General features: G+C 37.8%; 3 protein-coding genes across 7 annotated transcripts in view; 1 reads left to right on the forward strand and 2 right to left on the reverse strand.

Moving 5' to 3' along the window:
- Window positions 1-1,938, reverse strand: part of CTNNBIP1 (catenin beta interacting protein 1) — a 37,241-nt gene extending 35,303 nt beyond the window's left edge. Inside the window, exon 1 of the mRNA XM_013960524.2 lies at window positions 1-1,938. The gene's annotated coding sequence lies outside the window, so the exon portion shown is untranslated.
- Window positions 1,925-23,164, reverse strand: part of LZIC (leucine zipper and CTNNBIP1 domain containing) — a 27,122-nt gene continuing 5,882 nt past the window's right edge. Inside the window, exons 1-8 of one of the 4 annotated variants that reach the window (XM_067310959.1) lie at window positions 13,572-13,698; window positions 12,563-12,705; window positions 11,345-11,480; window positions 10,484-10,582; window positions 9,730-9,825; window positions 7,408-7,489; window positions 6,475-6,537; window positions 1,925-1,944 (exon numbers count right to left, since the gene is read on the reverse strand). In XM_067310959.1, coding sequence (XP_067167060.1) covers window positions 6,479-6,537; window positions 7,408-7,489; window positions 9,730-9,825; window positions 10,484-10,582; window positions 11,345-11,480; window positions 12,563-12,663 — 573 coding nt within the window. In that variant the 5' untranslated portion in view covers window positions 12,664-12,705; window positions 13,572-13,698 and the 3' untranslated portion in view covers window positions 1,925-1,944; window positions 6,475-6,478. Of the gene's footprint in view, window positions 1,945-6,146; window positions 6,538-7,407; window positions 7,490-9,729; window positions 9,826-10,483; window positions 10,583-11,344; window positions 11,481-12,562; window positions 12,706-13,571; window positions 13,699-15,592; window positions 15,781-17,940; window positions 18,045-23,164 lie in introns of those variants that run through there. The other 3 variants (XM_013960483.2, XM_067310958.1, XM_067310957.1) reach the window with 3 other exon arrangements.
- On the forward strand, window positions 13,761-21,938 carry NMNAT1 (nicotinamide nucleotide adenylyltransferase 1). Of its 2 annotated transcripts, none has more exons than XM_067310955.1 (5): window positions 13,761-13,830; window positions 16,519-16,695; window positions 17,209-17,392; window positions 18,139-18,284; window positions 19,597-21,938. In XM_067310955.1, exons 2-5 carry the CDS (start codon window positions 16,572-16,574, stop codon window positions 19,995-19,997), a joined length of 855 nt encoding a protein of 284 aa, XP_067167056.1. In that variant the 5' UTR covers window positions 13,761-13,830; window positions 16,519-16,571; the 3' UTR covers window positions 19,998-21,938. The 2 variants fall into 2 exon arrangements, with proteins under 2 accessions (XP_067167056.1, XP_013815923.1); XM_013960469.2 differs by lacking the exon at window positions 13,761-13,830 and adding an exon at window positions 15,182-15,519.

Raw genomic sequence — 23,164 nt, forward strand, 5'->3', positions numbered from 1 at the left:
CTGCATTTCGGCTTCCCACTAGGTTGAACAGTCATGCTGCTCACCTATAATATGCATCGGTGGGATCAGTAAGGCAAGCGGGAAATTCCTGAAGATAAAAAGGCTTTGTGTTCTAAGTGTTATTTAGTAAAATGCATCTGTTTTCTACTTGGCATTTAACTTAATTGCATAAAAATAGGCACAGCAATGAAATAGGTGGCACTTCCCTTAACAGCTTGTTACTTAATGACATCAAAGTCCAACGCCACTGAAATTCATACCCCACTGCCAGTTAATGAAGGTCTTAACATGAAAGCCTATCCAAAGAGCAAAACCAAGCTGCTGACAGGAACAGGAACAGTGCAAATATGCTGGGATCTGAGATCACCAGCACATACACACAGCACAGCAGGCAGTAACGATTATTAATTATTTAAGAGAAGAACATAAGAGTACCAGCATAAGCTGAAGAAATATATGCAGAAGTATCACTCTGAGATCCTCCAGTTGGATTAATGTTAATTAGCACAGTACACGAGTCTGAGGGAAAGATCCAAAAGCATCTGACAGTAGCAGGAGCCTACAATTAGGCCATCATTTGCATCTTTGCAATAGCATGGGCTTTCTTCCTGATTTTATTTACCTGCACCCTGCATTTATTTAGAACAGCTTTTTAGCAAAAGGAAATATTACGGGGCTTTCTCTACCCTTGGAGAATTTTACAGTTATTTTCTTAAAACATTGAGTCCAATTCAGCTTCTGCCCCCACCTTAGTTTGCTACCATCAGGCTTACCGAGATTTACAGATCTTTTGCTATCAAGTAAGGTGCCATCTTGCCACTGTACTATTCACTTTTATCATCAAAGCACATGATGGACGCTCAAGAGACCTCTTCACTCCTAGCTCTGCAATAGATTTAGTATGTTGTTCATGTCTTAAGTGACCGCACAGGCCTTCACAAAGCAAACAGAAGATGCAAGTGCCCTGCACTTGACCAAATTATTATCTTACCGATTGTCATCCTACTTCGCCTATACACACAACAGGAATAATTAAGTTTATCAGCAGCAGAGGAATGTTATGAAGTTCAATTATTTAAAAGTTAAGTCACCTTGAAAATTTTGACAAGTGTTTTACAAAGACTGGGTATAATTAAAGAAATTCATTACATCTGTTAGATTTTTTTTTTTTAATAACATAGCTTCTAATCACTTCTCTTTGTTTAATGAGGTTGCTGTTGGTTCTAGTAAGTCAAAACTTCATGCAACTTTCTCCTCTCAGTCTTTGCTTGTCTTAGAAAAAATATGCTCAATTCACTGTCCTTTTCTGATCTCCAGTTCTTTCCTAATCAGCTTTGAAATTCATTTAAGCTTCCTTCATAGTACAGCTGCTTCCACCCTCCAAGTCCCTTTGTATTTGTTGGCATCTCCCCCTCATTAAGGGCCTCCAACAGCATCTGTACACACAAACCCTGCTTTCATTATCCATCTGACTAAGCCACATGCAACAATAATGAAAATTGGGCTTCTCTCAAAGATGTCTAGGGTACCCAGTCAGGGAGCACTCCTATTCCTCCCTCATAGGTAGCTAGCCAGACCAAAATGAAATGAGAGTTTATTTCCTGCAGTGGAAAAGCCCTCACCAGAACTCAGTGAGGATGAATTGAAGAACCATGGAAGTGGGGAAACTACAAGATACCTACGGGATGACTTTTTGGTTTTGTTCTTCACAATGTAAAAACTACACCTGCCCTTATACAGGAAGGGAATGACCACACTGGAAGCAAAATTAATTGGTTATATTTTGATTTGCCTACTATTTCAGCCACTAACGATGCAGTTTTAAATGCCTGGTCAGTAGGGTATCATTAATACAGAATTCTCTACCCACCTGAACTTGAGTTTAACAGATAAGGTAACATGATGAACTAATAAAGGGTCTCTTCAAAAAGTCTTGTGTTTTTCCTTAAAGAAAAAAGATGACTTGCTACTTTTCTATTCAAGAAAAAAGAAGAGAAATAATACAAGGAGACAAAGACAGAAGAGAGACAGAGCACTCGATGCTTCAATTTTCTCCCTAATGTTTTTTTTTTCTTTTGCTTCAATACAATCACCAGACTCACCCTACAGAGAAAAAAAGATTTTAAAAGGGAGGTTATATATGGCCAAATAGAACAACAGGCAACTCTGCTGACATGTTTAAAGCTACTGTACTTTACAATTCTTGTTTCAGAAGTAAAATGATAAACAAAAATACAAAGTACTTTTAATCTTCAAAGCAATATATGATCAATGACAATTTCATAACACTAGATATTCAAGTATCATAATCTGTATTTTACTCTGGGAGAAAGAAATTTAGAGAGAATAAGTGATCTGCCTGGGTCTATTGCTGAACCTATCTATTGCTGACGGAACTCAAACATCACAAGCTTGTGGGGTAAACCACAAAACCATGCTTTTATCTAGAAAGTTGTTCTTTTGTTGCCAGTTTTTATTTGAGCAAATGATTATTATAATAAATAGAATATGTGGGGTTTTTTTTTCCAGACCCTGCAGAAACATTTGAGATACTGGTAGAGGTACATCCCAGGATTATTTGACAAAATCTTTAGCACAGCATACCAATTAACTTGCTATGCCTCTGCAATGAACCTAACCACTTCAAGTAACTTAGCTTAAAGAACTATTTGCTAGGGCCAACATATAAATAGCTCCATACTGGCAACAGCTTCCTTTTAAATTTACATTTATAGTTAAGGCATTCTGGATTAGAGTAATGCTTTCCGACTTTTCATAAATTTTGAGAAGGCAAGTCTGGCCTGGCATATGGAATCTTGCAATAATACTGGCAGTTGATCTCAGCCTCATCTTTGCCCATCTAAATCACATGAGATCTTTCCAAGAGCAGAAGCAGCACAACATTAAAGAGATACTCAGTTGAGGATCAATGTAATAGGAATTCTGCAAATGTCTGCAGTACAGAAACCATGAAAAAATCCTGAAATATTTGCAAATCCACAAAAAAAAAGTTTCTCCTGAGAACTGCAAGGAAAAAGATTTCCATATTATTGTACAGTAACTTACTGTGATCTTTGAGAGTGCTGAGAGATTTCATTTACATATTAATGCTTCAAGCAGTTTGGGAAGTGGAAAAGGAGAGTTACTTAGCACCAGTAATGAGCAGAAAGGAAAAGAAGGCAGCTACGGTCCCCATGGACTGTTTTGTTTTCCGTAATTTTAGACTAATAATGCCTTTTAATAAGCTCCTCTCAGCTGTAAAGCTGCAGTCAGCCTTTGTCAGAGAAAATAATGCTGTCCCAGACAGCAAAATAGTTCTAATATCACGGACAAAGAACGCCATCTAAATAAAAGCTTCTTAAAAAAAAAAAAAAAAAAGGAGAAAAAAGTTCCATCTGTGAAATACATGAATTGTGTTGTCTACACGGTGTCTTTTTGTTTCTAAAATAGTAGATTTCAAAAGGATAACTGTTAAAGCAAAATATATTCTCAAAACATATTTTCTGGTTTATTCTACTCCAGTCCTAGTTAGCAATTGGACAAACATGTTTATTTACAGGGTATCTATGCCCTATAAATGCAATCTAAATTATGACTGATAATACTTATTTTCTGTTTACAGTCTATGTTACAAACTTGTCTTCTAAGTGATTATTATTTGGCATTAAGATTAACACTGCAGTGAGCTATCTAAATTTAAGGCAGTATTTCCACTCCACTCACCCAGTTTAACGGCAGCTCCCACTGAAGCTGTTGTCTGGGTAAAAAAGGCTAAGATGCATGTACTGTAGGTGCCACCCTGCTGTTCTGCTACAGTAAACACAGGATTCCTCAAAACAGCGGGTCACCTTCATTGCTGACAAACGCAAGTCCAACTCCACTGTTGCCAAAAGCTGTCGTGCCACCATCAACTGGTACTGAATCGACCTCATACTTGGTTTAAAAAATGGTTTCTAAATCATTACTAACTTGAAAAGAATTCAATTTCATCCTCTTTCAGTACTTGTCTGTCTTAGTTTTTATAACTCAAAGCACAAACAAGATGGAAACAAGATCATTTTTTCCTAGGAATTTTCCTGATCTTTCCAATATTAATACCACTCTTTCCTCTCCAGCAACAGACTTGTTGCTACAGAAATTACCGCATTTTAAAGATCAGTAGCAAAGAGCTAAATTTAACTTAACAATATTCAGAAAAACATTTAGTTTGTCAAGGTTCCCAGTGCATCCACAGAAAATTTCCAAACTTGTAACATTACGTTTTTAGGAGGCTGTTTTTAACCAAAACATCTAAAAAGTCTGAACAAAGGGCTACCATTTCAGAATTATGCCTAGAGCTTAGATAGGCATACCAACAAAAATACATGGTCACTAAAAACAGCACAAAAACCGGTTGCCCTGAAGATATACCTATCACCTTAGCAACACAGGTACAGATCTCTGCTTTTCCTCCTTTTAATGTACTTATTGCTTATTGTACTTTGCTGTCATTTAAGGGAAAACGAATTTATCCCTTAGAAAAATCAGTTTATATGTAGAGTTTAAGTAGCAAATGGTAGCTTTGCTCTCTTGCTACATATCTGCCCCATCTTATGCGAAGGGGAACCAACTGTATCTGTGACTCCCAGCACATTAGATTTCCAAAGTCACACTTTCTCTGGGGGGTACCACATAATAATAGTACATGACAATTCACTCACAGTCAAATGCTCTAATGATATTTCACAGCACTTCCTCCACTTTTGAAGAAAGGAAGTGCCAACTCACATTTGAAACATCTAGTGAAAAGGACCAAAAACTGTCCAGTGTTTGAATTTTTTGTATAGAAATAGAGGGAAGTTACTTTTTTACATGGCCCAGCAGTAAGGTGACCTGAACAGATGTCTGCATGCAGCTACACTGTGTAAAAGAACTTGGGATGTATGCTTCAAGTTTCAGACAAACCATTTCCTCATAAGGAAATGTCAAGCTTTTCTCCTCCACCTGTTCAGAGTAAAGAGATACAATTGTTAATAGCTAACAAGACCAGAGAAATATCTTTTGCTTCTATCCATATCCTTTTCTCTAGCTAATTGTAAAATGAGAAGGGGAAGAGGTACCAACATGAAATTCGGTTAAGAAATGTCTCTTCTGTTGTCGTTGTTCCTGGTACCATTAGATCAGCACTTGAATATATGCCAAGGGTAGAGCAGACCCAAAAACCATGCATGCTTTGCAAGCTGAAAATATTCTCAGTGAAATAAATGCTTCCAAACAGCTCAGATGAAATGCTAACAAGTACTGAATTACATGTGAAGCTGCCACTACTGTAAGAATAATATCCCTAATATTGATTGTACTACAAAGAAACGTGCAAATACTTTATAAGAAAATTAAATACACATCTAGAGCACAAAGTACAGTCTCTCCACGCTGAGATCCTAGTTTATGCTCCAGAATCAGGCTAAAAACTCAACAATGTGGGATTTTAAATCCTCTTAAGCCCTGACATTATTCAGGATTTTAACTTCCCTGTGGAGGCACAGACCCTCCCTTCTCCACACCACCACCATCTGATAATTAGATTGAGCCACACTTGCCCCAAAGACCTTCAGTTCATTTACTGTGTAGATCAACCATGTAATGAGAGCTTTCCCCCTTTTCTAATTTGTTTCTACTTGCAAACTATTTCATGCTATCTCAGAAATCTTGGGGAAAAAACAGTAGCTTGTAGTTATACATCCAGAGCAAGAGTAAGAGGTCACAGAAAGGGCTTCTCATTGCCACTTCCTAGCAATTCCCTGTCGTTTCAATACAGAAGGTTAAATTACTCCAGAAGTCTCCCAACAGGACTTCCATTGTTTGTCAATCAAGATTGGAATACAATGGCACTTATTCATGTGCAGAGCAAACAAGCTGACAAGGGCCAATGATCAGTATGCAGTCTCATTTTAGATGTTCTGCAAATAGTTTGCAGAAAGATGGCATTTTAAATAAACTATGTCAATTTTTAAAAGCTGCAATGCATTTCTAGTATAAGCTATTTAGTAGGGAGTCCAGACAAATTCAAAATTAAGACAGCTTGAGAGCAACTTCAAGAATCACCCAAAAACTAACTCATTCATTAGGACTGTTCCTGAAAAAAAGATCTACTTGATACGGCCACATGCAAAAAGATGACGTTTTAATAGTTAGAGAAATACACATTCAGAAAAGTTGAAAATAGCTGTTTCTTTTCAGGGATAATCATACTAAGGTTTTGTTTTTAAGAGCACCACTTAGTGTTTAGCCTCAGAGATTATGTTACTGAGGGGCAGAGACACCAGGGTTCCAAAGTGCACTTGAAGGCTGTTTACTTCATCTCTTCTGGTTAAGAACCCAAGAGGTTTAGGGTTTGTTGGGTTTTTTTGCCATATCTTAAAAATAGAAAAAACAATTACAATGTGACAGAAGTCCAATAGTCCTGACAACTGGAGACATTCAAGCCCCACGCACCTCTTCATTGTTTTGCCTTTTCTACTTCAAAACTTGCTAGAGCAAAGACTTTGTCTCCTGATCCTACGGGAGGAAAAAAACATTTTCAGTATGTATTAAGAAAAATTGTGTGTTAGAGATTTTTCTGATATGATTTAAATCAAGCAAAACAATTGAGATTAAAAAAAAAAAATCAAACCAAACATACATTTTTAAAGCCAAGCAAACTTGAGCATATTAAAAAAAATAGGGTCATATATGGATTGGACAGGTCTGAAACTAGCCATATAGAGAGCTTCTAACGGAGTACCCTTTTGAACACCTTTCTTGCACCCTCAGGAAAAGGAGTACCGAGAGGTACACCACATGGCCAGTTTATTTGTACCCTGACCTAGTCTGGCACATTCCCACCATTCACAGTTCTTTCTAGCATTACAGTTAGAATTGTAATGAATGAACTGTTGTGCTCATTTAATGCCTCTTATAAATGCATTTTTGGTCTTGTCAACATGATTAGAGCTATGACAATCATGGCAAGAAGAGTGATTTAAAGCTGTATCTTGACAATGTGCCAGTAATTGCAGAGTTCTCTGCAGTCAGTGGAGGAAAAGACATTCCCAAAGAGAGTCAGCAATGCAAAAACAAACAAACAAAACAGGAAGTGCCTAACTGTAAGAATGATATCTCTCCTCAAAGACAGAGCAGCCTTCAGCATTATGGGGAACACTTGGCATTTTATGGCCATTTGGCACTGGGTTTATTTGGTGCATTACCTCTTCCTCATGGACAGCATATCAGAATTTCATTGTTAATAGAAAAGAAAAATGTATGTCAAAATTGAATAGCGTGAATCTTTTGTTTGTATTTCCTCCTTCATAGTGGGATCACAAGCATTTTTATCTATCAGTGTTCAAAGAGGAAAAGAAACTGGAAGTTAGGAGAATGAAAACTTACCAAGGTCAGTGGAGACTCTCTCAAACTGGCTCAGGGCTGCACCAGCATTTGCTGACAAGAAAGTCTCATCATCTGGAGTCAGCTAAATCAAAAGAGTCATAACTGTGAACTTGGTACCTTAACTGTGCATATTCCCACCTCTGTATCAGCACATACATGAAATATGTCAGGTTAGAGGGCTTATCAATTTGCCATTTTTAAGTGATGGTTTTATCTAACATATTAAAAGACAAAGTAAAAAAAGGCAAGCTTTTCCCCCTCCCACTGAATTTCTTCCTCAATGACATCAGTCAGCCCAGAAAGGACAGCATAAGCAAGATCAGACATGCCTCTAAATTCACCAGTTTCAAGCTGACCTCCAGTGGTAATTTCTCACGAGAAGGTCACCCTTCACCTCTGTATCAAAACTATGCAGAGGATGTCAACTATGTTTTGGTCACATGGTCCATCCAGTAAATAGCTAAGACCTACATTCACTTCACATCACCTGCTGAGGAATGTGACAACATGCAGTCGCCAGCAGCTTTGACCATGTTAAGAGTTAATGACCTAGAAATTGTCCTCTCCCTTTATAGTGCTGCGAACCATCAGTTACATTTACACAGGTATATTTTGCTTTTATGTAGGCGCTCTGATGCCTTGTGACAGATGCCCATAAAATATTTACAATAATGAAGTAGTAACCTACATTTGGAAGATTCAGATATTCAAAGTTAAGACTCACTCATTTAAACACATTAAGTTTTACAGAATTCCTCCAACATTTAAACACATTAAGTTTTACAGAATTCCTCCAACACGAATCAATCAACATATGTAGTGTAAATCGGCAATGATGCTTCCTCTTTTTTTTAGTACCTTGCCACTTAAAAAAAAGACCATCTAGCTCCTCTCTGTGCTTACTGAATGAACACTGTGCAGAGAAAGTGAGGCTTATTAGCTCTGAGCATACCAAATCAAGGAGTCTACCCTATTCCAATATATTAATCATGATTTCATTAGTTCAATTTAGGCAAGTTCAATTTCCTGGACTACAGAGTAAGTAAAACCAATGCCGCTATCTCTAATTTACTATGTTACTAATTCACACTAGTGGAAAAAATTGAGCAATTGTGAAATAAATATTAAGACTCATGTCAATTAGTCAAATGAAAAACAAAAATTGCATACAAGATAAATGAAGAACTCCCCTTAAACCACTGCAATTTCTTCCAAAAGTTTAATTATTAAAAAATTAGATTGCAACAGACTATCTGGTTTGGCATTTGGATTTATGTTAGAATTAGGGGGAAATATTGAAGTCACATGCCTTTGCTGTGCTTTACAATTAAGCATCTAGCTACTTAACCTTTTGCAGTATTGTGCAAACATGTAATACTTACTCTCATTTTTCACATTCAAAACAGATGTGAAACTACTGTCTTAGCAAGTCCTCTGTGAAGTATGTTACTGGTAATTTTAAAAGATAAAGTAAATGCCTAAAAAAGTAGTGAAGTGCTTGTTTGAAATGATCCAAGGAACTCATACCAGGGGATTAGATATCTTCAGACATTCAGTTCACAACCTTAACTAGTCTTTTTACCTATTTCTTCAAAACATTTTTCTCTTGGACAGTCTAGCAATAAAAATATTCTGAGGTAAAGCATTTGCTAATATCATCTAATTGGAATGTAGCTCCTCTATGTACTGCACTTCATCTTTTCCATGACATTCCCTCATTTCACAAGGAAGTTTAAGTACAGAGCTCCCTGGCAACCCATTTTCTTCATATACCATCAACAAAAATAAATAACTTCCCTTCCTCCCTCTAGTGGCAAAAGCCAGGAATTGTTCTGCACACTGATGTACTCATCAGGGAAAATTATCAGTAGTTCACTCATCTCCCCAGTTTATTTGTCTTACACCAAGAGGTAGGCACTATCACCATTACAGAAGTAAGTTAAAGCCCAATGTACGTCAAAAGTCTTGGATTGTTCCTGACAGGTGGATGGGTTACAGCTAACCAGGAAAAGATTTGTATTGCAGCTTCTATAAGCTGGCACAGGTTGATATTATTTATATGAGTCACTCAGATGGTCCACCAAAGAGGGCATTTTAAAGCAGTAATAGCCTTATATAAACATACATTACTATCTGACATATGCTCAGTACTGAACACTTCAGAAAGCTTAGCGCTAAAATGTAGGGATATTTATGTACAACAAAAGCAAGCTACAGGGCACTGATTTTATCATTTGTCCATTCTCTTTTAATAACTTCAAATTCCTCCTCAACATACATATAGAAATTTCCATTCACCTAGCTATCATGCCAGCACCTTACCTTCTCACCAAGCTTCCTGAGGGCAGTCAGGATTTCCACTTTCTGCTGTGTGTAGAGGTCCCGTCCCAACTTCCCAACCATTAGGTCTCGGTCCATCTTTATACCAGAAAAAAGTTGAAATATGTAAGCTTTCCATTAGTTTCACACAAAGTGACAGCATAACCAGTGCAACAGCCTAGAAATATCACCAGTAAGCATGGAACCCACAGAAGTAAGGGACAGAGCCACCCATGATTTAAAAGATGGCTGTAAAGCTGTAAACTGTTTTTTTACACTATTCTGCACCCTTCGCATACTTGATTTCTCTGATCTTGAACTTCTTTCAATCAAAGACTGCTGTTCATTCACAATTTTGGATTCACATGTCACTGAGCCATGAGGGAACCACATTTCATTTCATTTTATCTGGATCTCAGTTCAGTCTAGATCTCCAAGACATGAATGCACTCATTTCCACAATTCTAAAATCATGCTCTTTACATTTTCTATTTGCAATTATACTCAGCTGACTATCTGTTGATCAGATTTTTGGTTTGAAGCAGCAATAGAATAGAATTCAAAAAATACACGTTACTGTCCCCATTACTTCAATGAGCATTTGAAAATGAATAAATGCTCAAAGATAACAACTTCTCTTTTTCTGATACTACTACCAAGTTTTCTGACACACTTGGTGCTTTCCTTGCAATCATGCCAAATTTGATCAGTCTGCTTGAAATAAGCATAGTTGTTACAGTAGAACAGAAATCTTCACCTCTGCCAGCCTTGTCCTTAATTGCCTTGGTTGTTTCTTTGCAAACATTCTAATTACTTCTGGAGTTTTAAATGCTTGGCTGATGGCTGCTTGTATTGCCTGCAAGGAAAAGAACAAGAATGACCACAACTAATAGCAGGCATAAACCATAGCTACATGACAAGATTAATGAAGGCTGGAATGCATCGTTAGTATCCTTGGTATCATTTGATAAGAGAATTTCTGTTTGCATGACCACAGTAGTGAGATGGAAAAATATATGACCTTTATACAAGGCTTGAAAAATCAACTAATTAGTGCACTTCACAGAGAAAAGCTATAAAATTTTTCATCAAATTCTACGTCTTAATTTCTAATTATTTACAACCTCTTCCTGATATTAACACAAAGCAAGTAGATGTGCTATGCTATCTTTAGCAGTTTTAATGCGCACATTGATGATCGGAGCTCTTCCAAGGGTAAGCAGAATTAAATTATTAAGATATTGATCAGTCTCCTGCTCTTGTTCAAAATCCTCTAGGGAGTATCAAAACTACCTCTCTTCACACCTTTCCTACTATTTTCTAATATTAAAGATCTGATATCTTTAGGTCCTACAATCTCCCACATTTTTTCTACAGTATTATGGCTATGATTCTTCAGTTTATTTTTCTTTTAAAATGAAGAGCTCTAATCAAGTTCTTACATGTAGACACATATTAAGTAATAAAAACATTAGATACAAAGATCTAGATTTTACACATGCCTGTTTAAGAATTATAATGAACCACTTGCATCTATTTTCTGTTTCTTCAAGTCCAGATACAATGTGAACTGCTCTTAGTAAAACATCAGACACATCTGAGTAAGAATCATCCTTACAAGCTGCATGCCGCTGAGCTCATCCACCAAAGTCATATCTCCAGACATTATCTTCTTCAGTGAGTCATTGATCTCACTCAGCTGTTCTAGAGTTTCTTTTTTGGTCTCTTCATACTCATCTGCATCTAGTTCCTCTCTAAAGACCAACAAGACACATTAATTCACAGGATTAAACATGAGATATAATGTGGAGAAAAGGATGGCAGGGAGTATCATGAAGTATGTTACTTCAGATAGCAATGAAAACATTCACACCAGTTCAGATTATTTTGCTTTTAGCCTCCTTAACTGTTATTTAGCTAATACATACGTAGTTTTCTTCTTGTTTTTACATCACCTTCTAGCCACCCATACACTTATGTTCCTTGTACAAAGTCACTCATATATTAAAAAGACCCTGACAACTACAAGATACTCAACACTTGGCACAATTATTTAAAAATGCATTTTGGATCTGAATAAAAATACGCAGAGAGATTGCTTTGCTAAAAGCTATGGTGAAACAAATTACTTGAAAAACCCATCTCCGCACCCCAAAACCATCAAGTTAGACAGAGAGAAAAAACGTCAGCCTTTGATCGGGCCACCTAAACCGTAGCCAGTTCAAGAACGGCACTGCCAACCTTTACCACTTAGAATTGTTCTTGAAAAAAACATACTAAAGCTGTATTGTTTGAATTAGTTAAAATTATAGTCAGAGAAGGCATGCAAAACCACACAGGATGTTTAAGTACCAACACTGAGATGGGGGGGGGGAACCACTTTTCTTTGAACCCAGTCAATCTGAAATTTTATTAGTCCACTAAGAGCTAACGAGTCAGGACAACCACATGAAAATGTTAAACAAATTACAAAAAACAAACATCCTTAATTAAAAGACAAAGCAAAATAGACACAAAAGCAAATCATTGCTATTTAAAAAAGCCCATATGGAAATTGTGAATTCTGTAAACAGCTATTAGAAGTTAAAAAGTCATACAGAAATGTAAAATTTTCCTCAAGATGACAATAAGTAAAATGATCTTAATAATAAGAAAGTTTTTTTTTCTCCTAGGTCACTCTTAATACACACATCTTACCGTTATTTAAAAAAAAAAAAGCCACAACAAAATATAAAACAAAAAAGCCCACAAGACTTGTGAAATGTACATGATTTTCTTCTCCAAACCACCAATGAAAAATATTCACATTTAAGAGGGAAGCATTTATTTTTATTACCTGCATTCTTCCAAATCTTGAAGCTGCTGCATTAATCTATCCAACTGCTCTTCCAAGTTCTGCTTTAGCTTACTGGTTTCTGTTGTTCCTCTTGAAGCCATTTTCAGTTTTCACTTAAAAATTTAAGTTGTTGCATGACACTCCTAGGAGAAAAACACTTTATTGTTGTGTATCAACAGCCTAAGATGTATTTTAAAATGTTCCAAGTACCAATAAAATGGTGCAGTATCTTAATGATTGACTGTCCAACCAAAACATTTCGAGATACCTGGAGGAAAAATACTAGGTCTACAGGATCGTTCTCTTTGTAGCAAGAAGCAGTTCACCAACTTAATAACTCAAACAGCCACAGCATTTGAAAATAGAAACATGTCTGAAACCAAACAGCAATTACTGAAACCTTCAGGCCCTACTTTATGCAACAGAAGACTGTTCTCTTTACCTGTCCCTCGAAAAGTTATTTAAGGGGGACAACAACCCAGATTCAGGCATCTGAAACATACAAACACCTTCAATTAAATCATTAGATGTAAAAGTTTGCAATATTGTAAAGGAAACTTTTGCTTCTTTGGATAATAAATACAAGTCACCCAAGCACTGTAAGTGGTCAATCTGATATTCCCGAGTAATGCACCAATTCAACAACAGTTCAATACCAAGTCCTTATGACTGTCACTAATGACTGATTTTCATTAATGACAACAGCTCGTGCCAGCAGCTGGAAGACACACAAGGAAACACCATCCTCCCCGCTGGAAAAAGCTACAGGGGGAGAGAAATGAAAGCAGGAACTTGAGCACCATGCAGTCATCTTCCCCCTGCCCCTAACGCAAGGCTTCAGCAGAGCTCTGCCTCTTTCACCCCCAAGTTCACCGCGGGGAGCCAGAGGCAGATCGCCGCTTCGCCGCGCAGGGCCGCGAACACAAAGGAGGCCGCATGCCCCGTTCCGCCGAGCTCGGCCCCAGCGGGAGCAGGCCGCGGGGCCGCCGCCGCCGCCTCACCCACCCACCTGGGCAGGCCGCGGCAGCAGCGGGCGCGGGGCGCCGCGGGCAGGGCACGGCAGGGCAGGGCACGGCAAGGCCGGGCCGGACGGGCGGGCGGGCGGCTGCGGGGCGAGGCCGGCCGCACCGCTGCCGCTGCCGCGAGGCGGGGGGGACCGTGCCGCGGACGGACCCGCGCCGCTTCCGGCGGGCCGGGGCCAATGGGAGCGCGCCGCGGCGCGCGCCGCCCAATGCGGTCCCCTCGGCGCGGAGCTGGCGGCGCGGCCGGTAAGCGCGGGCGGCGGCGCGGGCTGGGGGGGCGGCGGCGGGTGCCGGAGCGCCGCGGGGGGGGGGAAGAAGGGAGCACCCCAAACGTGAGAGCTTCCAGCGAAAGCCACGCACCGAAAATTCAATGCTTGATAACGGTTGTAGTCTAGAAACACCTGAACATCTCTAATAAATATTTACCTCCCGCATATAAATAAAACTGACCAAAGCTTACTCACAATTACCTGCTCATGGACAAAAGTTAATTATTTAAATTCCTTTAGGATTGTTTTATAGAGATTCACCATTGAATCAGAAAAGCTACCAGAAGCTCACTACTGATTTCTCCAGTGTGCCTCATGTATACATTCATTCTTCCATCATCTTCCCACAGAGGAAACTGCAACAGCAGTTTTGGGGAGATGGTGGTAGTTCTTCAGGTTTTTGAACAGACTTGGTTTGCTTTGTGTTCATATCAGAAATTATTTCGTAGTGCACTTTCACTTGGAAACGATGTTTCGAAGTTTGCAGCAGTCCTTTCCTCGCAGAAGAGTTTTGGAATGATCTCCAAAAAGCACATCTGCTGCACAAACAGGCCTTCCCTTTGGCAGAAAGTTCCATGCATCTAGAAATGAAGTTGTCTATCCTGCTCTCTTTTAAAAATTGTATTTTGGAAGTCAAAAGTGGTTTGGTATTATATGAGAAAGATATTACTTTAGCATGGTGTTACTAGAGAACACAGAGAGGGGATTTTTACATGTTTGTAAAAGCCTGTGCTGCTGAGGACAACCTCGATGTGTTTTAAATTTATTGCCATCTCCTAAGGGCTGGCACTTCATGCTGATTTTATTTAGATAGTATTGCTGTAGCTTATCTGGAAGGTGAGAAAGGCATGTCTAATTCAGGCTAAATTACTGTCTACAGGATATAATAATGTCTTTAGTAAAGTATAAAAGGTAGAAAGTTTGCTCAGATACAGGAACTTCTGGCCTGTCATAAGTTAACACTGGCACACAAACTTTGAAGTCCATTTTCCAGGTTCCAAAGAATGAATCTAATGCCCTGACAGTTCTTTACAAATAGATTTTTAAAAAGTGTTACTGTGAAATAAATAGCATATCTGATAGGAGTTAAGTTTCTTGAAATCAAGTAACTAACGATTACCACAAGGGAGTTTCTGGAAGGTTTTAATTGTATTTATAATTATAGTTTAATAACAAAAAATTTTTGGGCCAAATTCAACAAATAGCACTAAACAGAGGATGTCAATGTGATTAGGAGACTGAGGGTATATGAAAATTGTTAAATTGTATTTATAAGTACTTCTTAGTCTGTATGCAGATGCAAAGAGTTAGAAGGTGAGTTTATGATGCAGTTTAAAAGCTGCCTGCTTATAATAGAATGAAAAATGAGCTGCCATGATGAAAAAGGATGTTTCATTTTAATTCCAGAAAAGGCATTATATATTTTCATCTTGAAATTTTCCATTATTTTTGTCCTTGCTTTTATTTTTAAATCAAAAAATCAACCCTTTCCAAATTTGTGGTATGACTCACTTTCTTTAGAAACCGGGGCTTTATGCATTACAAAGGCAAGTCCAACTCCTCCCCCCTCCTGTTCCCATAGTAACTCTTCTAGCTGATACCACTGCGAAGACTGCATTCCAAGCAATACCAACCCTTCGAATCCTGAAATACTGACTACTTTGTGGTAATAAAGAATATTTTAAAAGTTTGTGAAACCCCTGAAAGCACAGAAAAGTACTAACACTTGCAAAATGTACCTCATAAGAAGCCTCACAGGAATGCCTTCTATTCAAGAGCTGTTTGCTGTTAGTACATATTAGCCGTTACAAGATTTAGCTGTGACGATATCTTGCCACTGTGGCTGCTGCAAGCATCACTCAGTTTCTTTGTTAAGGAGACAGAACGTGCGGGTGACGTTGTGGGATTTTTCCAAGCAGCGATGTTGCTGTAGAAACAATGGCAAACTATTCAGTGCTCTGCACAGAAGCCTCAGACATCTCACAGACAGCAACAACAGAAGAAAGGCTCATAACATATTCCAGTTTTCATTTGTTTGTTCAGGGCCAGACCAGGAGAAGCCATTTTGGCAAGCCAGAATATTCCCATGAAGGAGAAGAATACTGAGAAGCAAAAGTACATGTAGTGTAGCAGAAATGAAAAAGATGAGTAGTAAAATTTCCTTATTTTCACCAACTCCTAAACATATCTCCAGAAACTTATATTGAAAATAGGAACAATGATGTTATCTTTAAAAAAATCTAGCTTTTAATTTCAGCTTTTTAAGCTTTTTTTAAATAATTCACTTTTCTTTTACCATCAGGTCTACTGGTATACCACTTACTTTCACAAGGCAGAGTAGTTTGGTCATTTTCACATTTAGCCAATAGCACTGTCTTCCTATATACCCGCAGCAATTGTCATGAATTATCCTCCTTCCTGCAACATAGTAGCACCATTATCGCACCCCCTTGCATTGTACTTTCTATCCAGGGATAACTAGACAGAACTAGAGGCAGTGGTTTTACTGTCTTAAAAATTGGACAATGCAGTATCACATAAACAATTACAGGCCAAATGTTGATGTAAGGAAGACACAGGGTTCAATTTGGTCTTAAAATCATCTGCTTCTTTGGAGAAGGAATAAGTGAGAATAACTATTTTTTGATCTCCTCTCTTCTTGTAGTTGCTGGTAACTATAGCACCAACATTCTGTATTTGGCTCTGTAGCTGTGAGGAATGGCTATGGAAGATCCTGACAAGAAGACTGAAGTAGTACTGCTGGCCTGTGGGTCCTTCAATCCCATCACCAACATGCATCTAAGGCTATTTGAGCTGGCTAAAGACTACTTTAATGAAACAGGTAGGATGATGACTTATAGCATTCAAAACAGAGCTATGATTTGTAGACATTTAAATGTTACAGTGAATATTTTTGTATGGGTATTTCTGTTTGACAGTGACAGATATTTTTGAAATGCTGATGAGATACTGAAGCTAGTATGAGTGTATATATCATTCTGAGTCATGTAGGCCAGATACATGAGTGAAGAATCTTACATATTTGTTGCTTATCACTTACTTTAATGAGATAAAGCATGTTTTTTCTAGCTTTTCTTTCAGAAATTAGAAAGCTTTTATCAGGTCTCATAGAAATATGTCTTTCTAATATATCTGACTAAATCTTTAATTGTACTGCCTTGTACAATGGCAGGAGTATGCTGTACTTTTCCACTTGGTTGGTTGTCGGAGTTAGCACTGTTTTTCTTAGAGACTACAGTGAATAATGGGTACATAATAGTTTACATACAATACTGTGGAAGTAACATCTGCTCAACCACTTCTCATGTTCTTGTGTGATGTGTTTTTTCCACAGGAAAATACAAAGTAATCAAAGGAATCATTTCACCAGTAGGTGACGCATATAAGAAGAAAGGTCTGATCAGTGCCAATCACCGAGTAACTATGGCAAAACTAGCTACAAAAAGCTCAGATTGGGTGGAAGTTGATGATTGGGAAAGCTGCCAGAGTGAGTGGTTGGAAACACTCAAAGTTTTAAGGTATTCTTCAGTCAAATCCTTAAAAGTCTCAAGAACCTGTAGTAGGATGAGGAATGGTGTAGTTCAAAAAAAACAAAATATCAGGCTAATCCCAAATCATATGAATAGACTCAGTGAAGTCAGGCGTGATAATTTGCATGAGCATTGTGAATGAAGGATTGCAACATTAGTCCTAAACATACAAAAAACTGAATCTGTGAACTGCATACAATTTTGAAGATCATATATGTTTTCTCAGGCTTTATTCATCTTTTGTACTGAAAAAATAAGGTATTCATGAGAAAGGAAAAGAGACTAGAGTAGGGTGGACATAGGCTACACAACCTTCCCTCTTTTGATTCTGATTGTGCTATGCTGCCCATATGTATTTTTAAAGGCTGGTGTGAGAATCTTCTAAATGAATACATTTTACTTTTTTTATTCTCATCCCACAGGCTTCTATAATTTCAATATTGCTACACTTACCTATTTTTAAGGATGTTTCAGTCACTCCTTCACTGTGGTTCTTTTTAAAATTAACTTTTATTACAAAGAAGATACAAACAGACCTTGTAGTTGTTGCTTCGAAGTCCTTGCACTTTGACCACCTTATGACCCAGAGCTCCCAAGTCACTGAGCAGATCAGTTCTTGGATGGGTAGTCTGTGAATGTACTGCAGGAGGAAGTGGTAAAAGATTATTTAGCAGGCAGTGTTCTTCTATATTCTCTTGCATCTTTAAAATATTTAAAACACATCTGTTTTGCAGGTATCATCATCAAAAGCTTTCATCTCCTGATCCCACAAATAGTCTGCAGAATGCTATACCTTTAACAAAGCCAGGACGGAAGAGGAAACAGGAACCAAATAGGCATGACCCCATTAAAAAGAAAAATCAGGGTCCAGATATAAAAAGTTAAGTCTGTTGTTCAATTAAATGCTTAAAAATACTTGCTGTTTCCAGGGAATTGTGCTGTGTTATAAGTAAGTCTTTTTTTGATGCTAGTTCTTGGTTCTGACATCACTGAAAAATTATTGACCCAGATCCCATAGCATGAAACAGTAGTCTTTATAACACCAAGACTATAAGGGTAAAATATATGGGACATGAAAAATACTCAAGATAACAAAAATTCAAACTGAAAGAAGTCTGAGGTATCCATTTTACCTATGGAACTTTGTTATACTGCAGTTACAACTTGCAAATTTTGGATCATAAATTATTTTAAATCACTGAAGAAAGAAAGGGCAGGAGTAAATCCAGAAATACAGAATGTATCTGGATACAGGATCATTTTAAATTTTAATTTAAAACTTCATAAAACAGAAGTAGCTTGGCTTTATTATTTTAGGTAGCATTTATTTTGTTTATTGCTTTTAGATCTTAATTTAATGCTTTGGCTTAACATGTACAATTTTATTAATTCATATATAACTTGAGTGGTCTTGCATAATCAACAACTATCTTAATCTTTTATGTTCACAAATCTTGACCTCTGCATGTAAGTTCCTTGAAACTTTCCAAATTTTACTAAGTTTAATTGATGGTGTTTTAAAATTAATGTGTTCAAAGAAAAGACTAACAAGTATTAGTCAGGCTTTTCCCATACTATATTGATAGATGTTTCACTACATTCCTACCACCCTGCGACATTACTGGAAGCTGAAGATCTGTAGCACGCTCAAGCTTGTTTCCATTACTTAAGGTGTTTTCTATCTGCATGCCTTCTCTAGATTCCATATAAAACATAGAGGGAATAGAGTCCCTTGAAGTCGGATCAGACAGTCGGGGCGGGGGGGTGTCTTTTCTTTCCTCTTACATAACCCCCGCTACCCCGTAAAAGCTAGCTCCTCTTCTGGAACTCTGTGGAACGTCTGATGAAGTTTTAACAGCATTACAAGTGTCCTTTCGTACATCACTATTCTGGAACTCTCTCTAGATTTTCTTTGATCCTTGAGTGACTGTTTCACCACAAGGCTAAATAAGCACATTAGAATTTATTTTCTAGACCTTTTGAATGAAAGGGCTCCCATAACTTCTTTTCAGAGGAATTCTATATTAAGGCTAATAATTATAAATTATATGTTCTGAAACTTTTTTATTTCATCCCATTGCTTCACTTTAACCAAAGATATAGAGAGGTAGCTTAAAAATTAAATGTTCCCATTAAGTGAGCTAAAGTCTGGTGACCTAAACCAAGCTGTTTCTCACTTTTTTCTTTTTAAGGTTTCCCACAGGTTAAACTGCTTTGTGGAAGTGACATGCTGGAATCTTTTGAGATCCCCAATCTGTGGAAGTTGGAGGACATCACTGAAATTGTGGCAAATCATGGCCTCGTATGCATCAGTAGGGCTGGAAACAGTGTTCAGAAATTCATCTATGAATCTGATATTTTGTGGAGGCATAAGAATAATATTCACCTAGTGGAAGAATGGATCACAAATGACATTTCCTCCACCAAGATTAGGAGAGCACTGCGGAGAGGCCAGAGTATTCGTTACCTAGTGCCTGATGCAGTTCAAGCATACATAGAAAAACATAATCTGTATAGTCCAGAGAGTGAAGACAGGAATGCTGGGGTTGTCTTGGCTCCCTTACAGAAACATGCAAGTGATTCCAAGAACTAACAGGCATTATACAACTTTCACTCTTTCTGCTGTGTAAAGGCTACAGTTCAGTACAGGAAAATGTTTGATCTTTTCTAGTAAATAGCAGGCTAGTTCTGTGGTTCTAGTACATGTGTAGTTGCTGCAGAGGTTGGGTGCGCTCAAGAATTGGACCTACACCATCTTTTTTTTTTTTTTAATCCAGTAACAAGAGTTTGATTTTTGATTTTGTATCTAAACATTTTGTCATGGTTCAGTGAACTAAATGCAAAAATTGACCCTAGCATACAAGAATTACAAATTAACAAAGAGCAAATATTCTGATTAGTTTGACTGCTCAAACTGTTATTTGTAAAATACTAAAACAAATATTTTTAATAATTTACAGTGTCATAAGTAATAGACAAAGCCTTTTCAAACCATTTTGAAATGTACCACTTACTGATAGTAAATCAGTATAACTCAGTTTTTAAAAGTTGCCAGCATATGATGGATCTCAAAGAAATGATTTAGCTCTATCCTGGAAAGGGATAAATTACTCCTGGCTGAACTGGTACTAGATAAGTTATGCCTTCAGTTGCCTGCCTTTCAAATATACAGCCTGTTTGTCTGCCATCATGCAATTTTCTCCCAGAAGTGCTGTACTTTAAGCTCAGCACTGTTTCTCATGAAAGGACAGACCTACTTCAGGAACTGGTTTATAGCCATTGCTTTAATGGGTTAAGAATGGTGTCTTTGCACAGATTCTCAGACAGTTGTCCCTTTATTTCAAATAATAAAAGAGATTTTGCTTTTGAGCCAAGTGTACACAGCCAGAATTGCTTTCTGGAACTGGATCTGAGAAGTGATAAGAGACTAGGACTATATGTAAATGAAATGTTTTTCTTTGCTAGAAGTCTGGGTTTGAATCTAACAATATTATCTGTGAGTATAAACAAGATAGGCACTTTGAATGTCATAGTGATAGAATTCTACCTCCCCTTCTTTTCTGTCATCCCATTTTTTTGTGTGAATTATGTGCCTGATAAAAAATGGCAAGGTTTCCAAGATACTACCTACATAATACGTCAGCAGCTTTTTCATACCATCTCCACAAAACTTCTCTGTTCACATTGTCCAGATCAACAATGCCAGCAGAATGGGAGATTGTCAGGGCAGGGAGTCTGGAAGCTGGTGGGCAAGTCTGGAACCAAGGACTTGCTGCAGATCATAACCAGGACAACCTGTCATCCTCCTTCCTCAGGCAGGGGATCCCCAAAGAACTGGGACTCCCTGGGAGCTTACAGCGAGTCTGGAAGCCAGCAGCCAAATGCAGAACATCATGGGTGGCCCTAGAGCCTGCAGGGCTAGTCTAGAACCCAGCAGGGGAGTCAAGGCTCTAGCGGGCAAACCTGTAACCCAGTGATGGACCTAACACCAGGCACAGAAGCCTCAAGCCTCAACACAAAATTCTGCAATTACAGTATATTAGAACCTCTGTGTTCTGCTAGCTCCAGCCTGTACAGGTTGCTGTCTACAGAGAATCTACAAGGAAATCTTTAATGGCACAAAATGAAGTCACAACTTAGAAGTTCATCTGTAACTGCACTGTGATTGAAAGTAGCATGAAGAATTAGGGTTTTTTTCCTGGTGAGTCCTGAATCAAAGATGCTGTCTGCTGTTTTTTCCCCTAAAGCTTAGGCAAACTCACACTGTCCTTTGATAATGAGGCTGCATTCATGCATCATCAACAGAAATAAAGGTAATAAAGGTAATGAATGCCCCCTGTCATGCCTTAGCAAACCAACTGCCATAACTGATTGAAGGTAAACTGTATTATTGGTGGTGCATAGGAAAGGACAAGAGCTACTTTTTTGCCTGCTGCTATCTTTAAGGCTGACAAGAATAGAGAGCAAGAAAGATTTATTCTCAGCACTCAAGTCAGCCAGTATGCTTCTGAATAAACATAGCAGATCTTCCCAATGAGAGCGCACTCTATTTATGTGGTCACTTTTCAGAATAAAACTGCACTTTAAATTTATTCTTGTAAATGATGATGCTGGTGTGTGTTGCTGCACTTTGTGTAATTCTAGAGAAACAGTGCATATTCAACAGGATGTTTTATAGAGCTTTGTTCTTCAGACAGTTATATTTCACTGGGTTTTAATGTAGTTATGTGTGATGGGTCTTTCAATAAAATAAATTGCATGAAATACGCTAATTTAACAGTCATCCTATTATTAACCAAATCTGATGTCTGATGGCTGCATGATTTGTAAGTAGGTAGAATGATATCAGTAGCATCTTGCCTATACAAAACATACTGCTATTCAGAAATTTCAACTGAGTGCTGAATATGGATCTTTTATTTTACCAGTGGGATCTAGAAGTCTGCCTGTTACAACACCAGAAATAAACACATACTGGCAATCTACTGTTCCAATCAGTTTTAAATATCAGCATCAAAATCAGCCCTGTGGCATATTTAAAAATGTTAAGATAAATAAAATTTTCAAGAGTGGACTAGATCTTTGTAAGGTTTTCAAATAATGGAGTTCACTGAACTTCTTTATTAAACGGAGCTACAGTTATAATGCATTCACAGATGTTCTACGAGCAGAAGTGAGGCAAAAATGTTTTAGATCATTGTATTTGGTTCTGCTCTATTGAGGGCCCTTACACTACACATTTTATTCAAACTCAAAAATATTTTACAAATATGGAACAGCAGTAGCAACCACTTCATCTACTTCTGCAATGAGGCCACATCTTCAGCAGAGCATTTTAGATGTTTGATGCTGCACAGAAATTAAGATGGAAAATTTTTCTTTCCACAAAAAGAAAAACCTAAGGATTGGTAAGGGAGAATGAAATGAACCATCCTAGGATGTGGCCAGAGCACTTGGCAGTTCTTACAAAAAGTTCTATAGACATCTTTTTGATTTACCTTTGAAACAGTAACTCAAGTACCTCTATAGGTCTTGGTTTGAGATTTAGTACTGATATACAGAAAGAAGCACTACATCCTAGACAATCTGCCTAAATTTCTATATGGTCTTAATTTTCAATTAAAAGTTAAATCCAGGCTTTTACACAGGACTTATCCAAATACTGACTTCTCTTTACTTGGAAAATTCATCAGTATTGCAACAGTGATCTTTTACTTTGTATCACAACACTGTAGTAACAAATTATGGGTGAAATGTTAC

This window comes from Apteryx mantelli, chromosome 26 (genome assembly GCF_036417845.1).
Source record: "Apteryx mantelli isolate bAptMan1 chromosome 26, bAptMan1.hap1, whole genome shotgun sequence".
NCBI lineage: Eukaryota > Metazoa > Chordata > Aves > Apterygiformes > Apterygidae > Apteryx > Apteryx mantelli.